Below are 11,448 nucleotides of genomic sequence, written 5' to 3' on the forward strand. Positions count from 1 at the left end.
TATTGAAATTCGCATAATCATAATACTGAAATTCATAAAATCATGAAACTAAATTTGTAAAACATATCCCCGTACCATATACATATTCACAAGCCACACCATACTAAATACATAATTTTCATAATTAAATAAACTGTATCATATTTTAAGAAATGCCTAGCATAGCATATTTCCCTTACCTGAGTACTAGAAAACCCCTAGGGAATACAAGCCTAACACCTGCAGGGCCTCCTACAAAACACCCTGAAAGTAATATTTGCCAGAACATAATATCAGTATTTTTCTACCTATATTATTTCCTATAACTGTCATGAGACCAAAAAGGGACTAAAAGGTCTTACCCTGAATTTGGGATGAAATCCAACTCTATTTTCCAGACGATCTGCTCTAGGAAACTGGTAGAGAACTCCTCCAGGAGCATCGTGGTAGCTTCGGATCGTCGATCCGGCGTCTGGCGGAGCTAGAAACGAAGAGAGAAGGGAGAGGGAGACGTAGAGAGAGAGGAGAGAGAGAGGCGCGGTGAAAATGACAAAATATCCCGGTTTCCCTCCTTTTATACTGCCATATTCGTCGACGAGACACGTCACCTCGTCGATGAGTCTTTCATAAAATTCGTCGACGAAACCATGTATTCGTCGACGAAATTCAGAGCAACCGGAAACCTCTCTCGGTATTTTCTCGTCGACGAAATTCTGAAGACCTTCGTCGACGAGACCTTGTGTTCGTCGACAAAGCTGAGCAATTTCCTGAAATTATTTTTACTCTCCCAAATGTAATGTCGTCGACGAACGCTAGTCTACGGCCTCCTTCTGTTTCAGTTTCTATTTTTCTCTCCCTCTTTATTTAAATTCTATTATTTTCTAGGTTACTACATATGCGCCTAGAGTTGGCATTGGTACTATAGATGATGTCGATCAAGGTATCAAAGTCAATGCTTCATAACTTTAGATAAGTGGCATCATAAAAATAAGGTGTGAAAATAATTCTTCTAATGTGCTAATAGTTGGAAGACAGTGTGTGATTGAGATCAATAAGGATCATCTAGATTTGATAGATGGATCTAAATAAAACCAAGATGTGGGAGGTAAAATTAATATTGGAGGTACATGGAATGCAATTTGAGATATGTAAGCCATGGGGGTGAGGTCCACTTGAGCAATTGTTGAAGAATTGGGTTTGCTCCCTTGAAGGAGATTATTTTAGCTCAAGGGGGAGAGTTCAAATCGAGTATTCATGCATGTGTTTCTTCATATGTACACACATTGAAAAAAAAAAAAAGGAGCAGTGATGAGTGGACTTCCATGATTCCATGTCTCCTTCTCATGGTTAAGTAATGATTCCTAGTTAATTACATGACACTAGGTGATTAAGAAAGGCTTCCACTAAAGGGAGAGTGATTGGAATCTATAAGTCAAGAGGAAATGTTGAGAATTCTATTTGTGAGTTTGTCTCATATCAAAAAAGGATGATAAGTGCTTATATATATGGTGGGGCCTAAAACTTCACAAATTTAAACTTTTAATTCAAGTTGGTGCTCACCATGTATATCAAACCCTTGCTAAAGACTCTTTGGTGTATAGGTTGCAAAGGTAGTTTGGCATTTCACTAATCATATGATGATATCTATGGCATTTTTATGCATCCTAGAGATCCCAATTGGTTTTCACATATGTCTTCATGACTTTTTGTGAGTGCAAACTGTCTCTAGTTCCTATATAGCAAATGCACAATGACAAATTAAAACAATCTTCTTAACGACAATCCTTGGTGTAAGGCATAACCAGTTTCCTTTTCTACAAGTCCCACTGCTTCCTTGGTTTCTTCAAGTAGGCTACTAGCTTAAGATAAGAAGTTAATGGATTCATCCAAGATAACACTCTACAATGCATCACCTTAGTTTTATCTTACGCATTTGAATTTTAATAGACCAATTATATAAGCAACTAATCTTAGATATTTGACCACTCAACATTGCCTATTTAATATTGATTAGACTTAAGCAAATCAATGGTATGAGTTTTTGATCTTCACTCTTTAATTCAGCAGTGCTCTCTACAAAAATAAAAATAATCAAAATATATTTTGGTATTGACCCTCCAATGCTTGTATAAGTACTTAATTATCCTTAGATTCTTGTAAAATAAATTGATTATCAAGTGAAAAAATTTGACTCCAGGGGTTCTTCTTTCCTTAAACCCATTCCCTACAATATTTTTAGGAATAGTTCTAATTCTAGATCTATTACTCATTTAAACTAGCTAGCTAGTATGTATTTTTAGGTACTCCCTTTAATTATGCGTCTTCATCCCGATGATCATTAATATTGACTATTACAAATGTGTACTAACTATTCTCAACATTTCGCTTTTCCTTAACTATGTGTATATGTTCGAGATGTGGTGAATGAGATGACTTAAAACTGACTAGTAAGGTAATTAACTTGTGATTTTGACATACTTTATCCACCTATTTTGGTTTTTTTGTCTCGGATAGATTGATTAGTATGTTGTAGTTTCACTTATTTTGTTAAATTATTCAAGTCATAACTCAACCTTGCAATGCCCCTCGACAAGTAAGTACATTTTTTTTTCTTAATGAAACCCCAATTTATTGATAGCTCTCCCTTATCGCGATGAAATACCGTGGTTACAAGTAGGACACATGTGATTTACAAATAAACTATAAAAACTGATCCTAAACATCAAAACCAATAACAAAAAAACCAATACCATCAACCAACTAAAATAATCTAAACATGTCTATATGGAACCAAAACAAAAAAAAAAAAACGAACATAAACAAATTACCTACAAAATGATGTCAATTACCTGTAAAACATAAACCATAGGAAAATTAGAGGAAAACCAAATGATGTCAATTGAAGATGAAAGCTTGGAATGTTCATCTTATCAATACGAATAAGACCTCTCATTTTACTTGGTATCACATTAACTATAAAACATCTCATCGTGTTGCCTCCCTTGTCTTGACGAGTTAAGAAATCCACCACCTGATTACCTTTTCTAAATTAGTGTTTTATAGAGAATTGAAGACCTTGTAACTCCTTCTCTAATAACTCCCAAAAGAACCTCGCCACATAGAACGAATGTGACTTCACAACCATGTGTGTTTGTGTGCAATAGACGGATGAAGAATAATTAATTTACACTTAATAGTTGTGAATGCTAAACATTAACTACTAGTTATATACCATTTGACCATTAAAAATGTGGGCAATAAAATATTTCACATTCCGCCATATATTTCTTTGAAAATTTTAAAAAATTATTTTAATTACGTCAGCATTACCTAAATATTAGACAATTTATATGAAGACATTTTTAAATATTTTCCCATTATTTTTGGAGAAGTGTATTTCAAATGGGTTTTAGGGTATGAGTTCGAGTTTCGCTATCGAGTTATTAATATCGCATTTTAGTTATATCGATGATGATTGAGGCAACTAATTATATAGGGAAAAAAAATGATTAACTCAATATATAGGAAAAGAGTAATCACACTTAGCAAAAATAGCAAGACACTCGAGTTCACAGTGCTTGTAAGATTCTTCAAAAATTGAGACAGTACATGAGAATTGAAACTCATTTTCAGTTTCAAATTCAAAAATAGCCTTCATTTTCCAAACATAGACATGTATTGCAACCCTTCATAATTTATAGCTTTGATCAGATTTCTATTCATTAGGGTTTTTCAGTTTTGGAAATTCATAGCCAAATCTAGAGTACTTTTTATTGCCAAAACTACCCATGCCACTTCACTGAAAGTACATTGAGCTCCTAGACCCCAAGAATAATTAATTGCAGTGGACGTTGTGCCAATTAATGCCCCTATATCTTTGCCAGCATGTTTCCTAATAGAACAATAAAAAGCCAGATAATGAGAGCGGGGATTTAGGGCTTTAGAATTTTGATTTGAATTTGCTTTTCATATTTTCACTTTTTTTTTTTTTATTCTCGCGAGATATTGATTAGCGCGGATCGAAAATTGCATGGGTGGGGTGGATAACGTGGTGTTGCTCTACTAAAAAATCATTACATGGCATCTCGTGACGACACAAGGAGACAAATTATGATCTGGCCTCGGTATATTATGAAGTGGCAATGGAAACGGGTGATTTACCGTAGTGTCTTTGCATGATGTCACCATGCCAGGTGGTATTTTCTCGTTGGAGCGAGTCTATTCGTAATGCTTATCACATGTCGTCCGGGTGAATACTGAATCATTTTTTTTTGCGTGGGTCCCGCCCTTTTACGTGGTCATTTAGGTAAGTATGACCATAACATTAAATGCAAATGAGTAAATATGGTTAGTAAATCCCCTCTTCTCCTTGTATTCAATATGACAAACAATGAAAAAAGTGTGATATATATAAAAGGTTTAAAGAGAGAGATAGGGAGAGGGAGAGAGGAGGGATTGCAATTTGCAGGAGTTCTAATGTCTGCTAGGTAATGATTAATGAGGCTCATTTCCTTTCTATGAATTTCATTTTTATTTTTCTTTCTTAATTATAATTAATCTTAATCTTCCTTTTATGGTTTTCATTATCGCTACTGCTGTATATAGTTATTCCTAACTCGATGCATTGTACATTTTCTTTTTCTTTCACTCTTCCATTCTCTCTCTATTCTCTTTTACCATTACGTATCATCACCTCTCACAGAGTTCATTGCTTAAGCAGTTTTGGACGCTGAAGAAACCCTGTTGTCCCTTTGTTTTTATTTGAATATCAAACAAGTTTCTAGGGCTTTGAAAGTGATGTCCAGAGAGCTATAGAGGCCTAGCTAGCTATTTTTCTTGCTGCAACTTTCCCAACCCTTGAGACCAGATCAACACAGGAGTAGTCTGCAACAGTACGTAAGTTCTTGTTAGATTCAATTTTTTTTTTCTTTTTCCCTAAAGTTGCAGCATTACATGTACAAACACAGTGATGTTTGTCATGATAATGTTGCAGATTTTGATAAACTAAATCATGCATAGAAGCAAATGATCAAGAAACATGTTTACTAGATTATTTTTTTTTTTGAAATCCTTTTAAAATATAGATATCTAGCTATTTTCGGGTAATTTTCTCCTCTAAATCTTTTGTTTTTTTTGTTTAGATTTTTGAGTGGACAGATCATTCAAAGTTTCTCATTAGACGGTGACACGAGTAAACTCTTTTTTTTTTTATAGGGAAAAAAAAAAGTTATGGCTAAATATTCATGTAGATTGCTTCTTTTTTAGTGATCAATGATAAAAGTTTTTTTATTTAAATGAGTTTCTCTTAGTGTCTAAAATGATAAAGATCAATGTACGTTGTTGAAAAAATTGGAGTCAATTATACTTGTGCATGTCATCATCCATAAGAATCACAGTGTTAGTTTTGCTAGTAATTTTTTTTTTTTTTTGTTGAAGACTTTATTAGTAGTCTAACTTCTTTTAAACGTTGATTATGTCAATCGATCTATTTAGTTATTTAAGATATCATGCTCCTTATAGATAATTTTTTATGTAGTGACTTTTTTTTACTATTTCGATGATTCAAGTAGGTAGCATTACTTGATCTGTTATAATTGTGGATACCTTTAATTGCATATGACTTCTATAATTTTAATATCAAACATTGCGATTCTTTATTTGATTTTCTATATATTTGAAAGTAAAAAAAAAAATGAAATAGATCGAGCCGAAAAAGTGATCATTTTATGAGATTAGTAGTGTAGGGGGGGTGGGGGGTTTGCACGAGTAAGTTTAATGATGTGAAAAAAGTACTGTAACAATATTGCGTTCGTGTTTGAGACATGTATCCCTAATTAAATACATACGTATGCATTCTATCCAATCAGAGATTCTATTTTATAAATGAGAACAACCTTATCATTTAGTTCACAGATAAAAACAAATCTATCGTGGCATATAACTTAATAAATTGCACAAACAGGGACAGTAAACAAGAATATAGCATTTCTGTTTGTCTAAGTTCAGCGGCCACGTACACCAGGTAGCCATAAATGACTACATAATCATTATAATTTGAGCATATACGTGTCGAGATTAAGATTCTTAGAAGCCCATGTCGTATATATATCATTTTGTTTGGTCCTATATTAATGCTATTGACATGCCCACATTATTATGCCATTAGCAACCAAACTACATCGAAAGAATGCAAGATTAGTAATGCTCATGCATGTAAATTAAGTTCAATAGGATTAAGACAAATAAGGTCATTACTTACGATCAGGGTTCATCATATGAATACCATAATATTTTATGAACATATATATATGTATATATTTTAGTTAGCACTCATTTATATTTCATCTTTTAAAATAAACAAATTATAGTGGAAATCAATTTATCTATTTAGTAGTTTCCTCTTGAATCATGCATTATCAATAGGTCCATGTAGCTAGTAAATAGTTTAATAATATTAGGGTTTTCATTTTGGAGGGCTACACATTTCTTTTATTTGATGTGTATTCATGACTACTACATATTCCATCTATATGCATGCAAACTCTTGCCACCAACTACTCTCGCACTTGAGGATATAATTTTTCATATTAATCTTCACCTATCTAAAGCTTTATTTACTGCTCATTTTGTTTTTCGCAGGATTATTTGGTAACAAAAGCAAATTAGTGAAGATGGCAATGAACGAGAACAACAATGGACTCAATTTCTCCCATTTGCCAGCCCATCTAATCGCTTCACAATATGATCATTCTCAGATAAGAGCTCTGAATGTAACCCTTGGTGACCCCTGCCAACCTCAGGGTACTTCCCTTCCTATGCAGTTGCATTATGCTACTGATGCTCTCAAAAGTTCAGATATTCCCAGAAACGTCTCTGAACAATATCCATTGGAGTATGGAACTCCGTCGCAACACCAAAACTCATCAGAAGCCCCTCGTTACAGTCATTCCCTGCAAAATGCTAGTTGTGCATTGTCATTAACACTTCCTGCAGAAGGACAAGATCACGTCTTGTATGATAAGAATAGTGGAGAAGGCAACAAGATTAACAATGAAAAAGGGAACCCTAGAGATCCATCCAATGCATTGTCTTCAAAAAATAAAGGAGAAAAGAGGTACATGTCTCTCTTTCTAATGGTTTTTAATTTTCATTACTACTTACCTTCATTTACTTACTAGGGTTTTGTGTGCATGCATACATGTACCTACATGGTAATGACAACAGTGTACCGGAGAATGGAAAAAGTTTAGATGGAGGAGTGCGCCGAAGAGCTCGTCGTCAAAGGCCATTACGAACATTTGGCGAGAGAAGTTCCCAATTTCGAGGTGTTAGTAGGTATGTTTCTATCTCTTTCGAATTAATCACATGTTATCATTATTTGAACTTCATATGCTAAAAGTAAAATAAAAAAGTTCTAGGTATAGGTATACGGGACGTTATGAAGCATTTCTATGGGATAACACAGATCCACAAGGAAAAGCAAAGACAGGTGCTCAAGTTCATTTATTTACTTCTTTCTTCTAATTTTGAGATTTTTTTTCCTTCATCAAATCAAAGTGTTATTTGTTTAGTTGCTAATTGTATTTTCTTTCATCAACACCATGTGCATCTCTTGCTCCCATTCATGGCATCTTGCAGTTTATGTTGGTAAGTTTATGTTGCTACAATTAATATTTGTTCACTATTTATTATGTTATGATGATTAAATCCATTCAAAAAAAATGTAATTAATTCCATTTCATATAGAATGTCTGAAATATTTGATGGCAACAAATTTCTCTCTCTTGATAGTATGACACATTCTTGATTCTCATATTGGTTTGTAGGTGTGTTTGATGAAGAAGAAGAAGCAGCGAGGGCTTATGATTTAGCTGCCCTTAAGTTTTGGGGCAAGTCTACCCCAACAAATTTCCCGGTATACTCTTTTGTATTATTTCTGCTTTGACACACCCCCACCCCTGACAAGCGCGCGCACACACACACACATGCATCTTTGTCCATATGAGTACTATTCATCCATGATTTCGCTACAAAATTTATTTGTACCTTCATATTTATGCAGATAAGTGATTATGAGAATGACTTGGAGGAGATGCAAAATATGACCAAAAAAGAATATTTGCTTTCCATTCGAAGGTAAGAGTTCAATCATATATATAAATATATAAAAAAAAAAAAAACGAAGCTAGTGAAAGCACCTATAAGATTGCAAGCAACAAAATTTAATATAAATGTTAAGATTATATATGATTCAATCCCATGTAATATAAGAAAAAATAGAGAATAAAATGAACTTGTATATATGCTACATAAAACTGTAAAGTAGTATAGAATGATTTAGCTTGTATGATATTTGTGCATGCACTAACGTGAAAGAGTTGACAACTCAATTCCCCCCCCCCCCCCCAAAATTTTTTCCATGTGCTTTTCCTAAAATGCTAATTATTCTCATATTGGACAAATTTTAGGAAAAGCAAATGCTTCTCTAAGGGCGCATCCATTTACCGAGGAGTTTCTAGGTACCATGTTGCATCTCTCTCTCTCTCTCTCTCTCTCTCTCTCTCTCTCTCTCTCTCTCTCTCTCTCTCGCTCACGGTTAAGCTTTAAAACAGGAATACTGACTATACAAAATGGCAAGCAAGAGTTGGGAGAGGTCATGGATTGAGAGGAATTTATTTGGGAACATTTGGTAAAGTTGCTTTAACACTGTGAACTTTAACATACACTTTAGTGCATGCGTTGAGCTAAGTTGTCTCCAATTTGTAGATACATCTATTCTGATAATCACCAATCATCTTATCACGATGAAAAACTATTCACTTTCTATATGAGCATTATCAACCAACTGAATTGAATTAATCCCATTTTTCTTTTCATTTGATGATGGATTGAACAGATACAGAAGAGGAAGCAGCGAGAGCCTACGACATCGCATTGATAAGGTTCAAAGGGATGAAAGCAGTGACCAATTTTGATTTAAGTCATTACGACGTTAAAAGTATTTTGGGAAGCAATACATTGCCCATCGGCAAAGGTGCTTCAAGGTTGTTGAAGAAGACTTCGGTGAATGATGTCATTTCAAGGAGAAGAAAAGGCTCAAATGATCCAATGTTTGGCTTACAAAAGGATAGCTCAAGCAGCTTTCAACCCCACACACAAATTCAGTCATTTAACCAGCCTGAGACTACAAAAATGATGCCATCTGCACAAAACCAAGAAGTTGCCTTTCATCAGGAGGATTCCAAATATGCTAATGATCATTTGGCAATGACGCAAGCTGGAATTGAGAGTCCTTATTGGAAGGGATTCAAAGAAATGCAACAATTTGAAAGACTTCAAACACTACCTACAAACCCCCAAGCCCAAAATTTCAAATTCCATCCTCAAGGCTGCAATGACATTAACCAGGTCCTACATCAAAACCCTAGCTCCTCCCTCCTCTCTCATGGCTATCAAAATCCCAAGTTCCAAGTGAACCCTACAATTTTCCTTCACCAATTCATGCCGAGTATTGGAAGTGGAGTGGAAAATGATGAAAACTTTTCTGAGAAGAAGTTGAAGGGAGTTGGACCAATAGAGCCATTTGAACATTTCCAAGGTACCCTATCAAACCCCCAAGACCAAACTTTTGATCATTTCCATGAGAAATGCAATGAGACCAGTAGCCAAGTCCAACACCAAAACCCTACTTTCTCAATCTGTCATGGCTATCAAAACCCTTTGTTTCAAATCAACCCAAACTTGTTTCTTGGGTTAACCGACATTGGAAGTGCGACGGGAACCCATGCAACCCTAGATGGACAACTTACAGACAAAGGCAATATTTCTGAGAAGAACTTGATCACAATAATGGACACTATTCATGGGAGCTCAAGTGGTGCAGGAGCTTGGAGTGAAATCCAACAAGTGCAGCCATTTGATCAACATTTTCAAACCCAACACCCCCAAAATCTTCACTTTCATCATATTCCTAAGGACACCAACCCGCTCATGCACCAAAACCCTAAACCTCATGCTAATCCTCCTTTCCTTAATGGGTTGGTCAATGGAATAAGTGGGGCTGGAGTTAGCGATAGCACAAGATGCACCTTGTTTGGAGGAAATCCAAGTAGTGGGTTTTCAATTTCAGACGGGAATTCAACAATAATAATGGGGAAGGAGGGTAGAATGTTTTCAACAAGTGGGAGAAATGGATTTCCAATGATTGGAGCTAGTGTGGGGGAAAACTCTAGAAGGGAAATGAATGGGGAGGGTGGAAATGGAGGGTGGACTGAAAATTTTGGGTCAGATGAACCAAACATCAATAGTCCTTCAAGCTGGTTGGAGAACTTCTTCAAGGATGCAGACCCTCCTAGCTTCATCTTATAAGGTAGGTTTGCTTTAAAAATGAACACATGGGTGTGAATTTTAGCTTCATCTTGTAAGGTAGGTTTGCTTTAAAAATGAACACATGGGTGTGAATTTAGTTCAGTTAATTTGTTTGATAAATTCTAATGAACTATTAGAGCTATGGTCCTCCTTTTGGAACTAGGAGGGTGAGACATGTTGTGTTGTATCATATTGTAGTTGCAGCTTTCCTTTCTAATGGTGAATGTTCATGATTAAGATTTATCTATGTGATTTCTTGTGATTTTGCATTTCAAAATTTGGCACTAGTAAGTTGTGGAAATTTTTTTATTTCAAAACAACTTTAAAAATATCACCTTATTTTTTAGTTCACTATTATTTGCATAATAAAGTTGCAAAATAATGAAAAGATGTTAGATGTTTTTCAAATGTTTGAATAAACTTGTCAAAATTTTAAAAATAAAAATGGCAACTATTTTCTACACCCAAATAGTCCCTCGAACTTTTTTTCAGAAAAGAAAAATGTAAGATTCATTTCCAGTAGTTTTAAATTTGGTAAGCGTTATTGGCACTCCAATAAATACTACTAACATTTCGTGTTTACTCTTTATGTTTTATGACAATTTTATCATCACATCAAGAAAAAATTGACCATAAAGAGATTTTTTTTTTTAGGCGGTGGATGTGGGGCCAATCGAAACATTAATGATAAATAATGCATTTCATTTTTATTGGGGACTACAACATGATTTAAATGCTTGCAAATATTCCTTACCTTTTATGGCCATCACAGTTGTAATCTATGCAATTAATAAAATTGCCATAAAAGCTAGATTTTATGTGTCTTTCAAAATAAATAACATTCATCTCTATTTTCTATGCTAAATGTAATCTTATCATACAATTATTTTTTTTAAGTAGAGGTTTTATTAAGGAGAATATCTTAATTATCATGCAATTATTTGGCTATATACTTGTAGTATTGGACAAATGCAGCCATCATATTTAATGTTTTAAATTTCTAAATTGCAATGTTCATTTTTTTAGTTTAAATTTTATTGTGGAAAATCTCTTCATAATTTACTTTTTTTTTTTTTTTTACAATGTGTAACTTTTTCTCTT

At 34.3% G+C, this 11,448-nt stretch overlaps 1 protein-coding gene across 7 annotated transcripts; it reads left to right on the forward strand.

The window, feature by feature from the left end:
• Positions 1-4,327: 4,327 nt before the first annotated feature.
• On the forward strand, positions 4,328-10,594 carry LOC131167654 (AP2-like ethylene-responsive transcription factor PLT1). Of its 7 annotated transcripts, none has more exons than XM_058126459.1 (10): positions 4,328-4,466; positions 4,700-4,875; positions 6,619-7,093; positions 7,204-7,314; positions 7,392-7,626; positions 7,806-7,894; positions 8,042-8,115; positions 8,448-8,498; positions 8,592-8,668; positions 8,876-10,594. In XM_058126459.1, exons 5-10 carry the CDS (start codon positions 7,581-7,583, stop codon positions 10,345-10,347), a joined length of 1,809 nt encoding a protein of 602 aa, XP_057982442.1. In that variant the 5' UTR covers positions 4,328-4,466; positions 4,700-4,875; positions 6,619-7,093; positions 7,204-7,314; positions 7,392-7,580; the 3' UTR covers positions 10,348-10,594. The 7 variants fall into 7 exon arrangements, with proteins under 7 accessions (XP_057982442.1, XP_057982441.1, XP_057982445.1 ...); XM_058126462.1 differs by having other exon boundaries at positions 4,415-4,466; positions 4,757-4,875; XM_058126460.1 differs by having other exon boundaries at positions 4,430-4,466; positions 4,682-4,875.
• The last annotated feature ends 854 nt before the right edge of the window (positions 10,595-11,448 follow it).

Source organism: Malania oleifera, chromosome 11 (genome assembly GCF_029873635.1).
Source record: "Malania oleifera isolate guangnan ecotype guangnan chromosome 11, ASM2987363v1, whole genome shotgun sequence".
NCBI classification, from domain to species: Eukaryota; Viridiplantae; Streptophyta; class Magnoliopsida; order Santalales; family Ximeniaceae; genus Malania; species Malania oleifera.

Excerpts from the sequence above, each read along its gene's own strand:
- LOC131167654 (XM_058126459.1), top strand. The coding sequence starts at position 7,581 with ATGTGCATCTCTTGCTCCCATTCATGGCATCTTGCAGTTTATGTTG. Across the intron at positions 8,499-8,591 it reads ATTTACCGAGGAGTTTCTAG|GAATACTGACTATACAAAAT; the intron begins GTACCATGTTGC and ends GCTTTAAAACAG. Across the intron at positions 8,669-8,875 it reads AATTTATTTGGGAACATTTG|ATACAGAAGAGGAAGCAGCG; the intron begins GTAAAGTTGCTT and ends TGGATTGAACAG.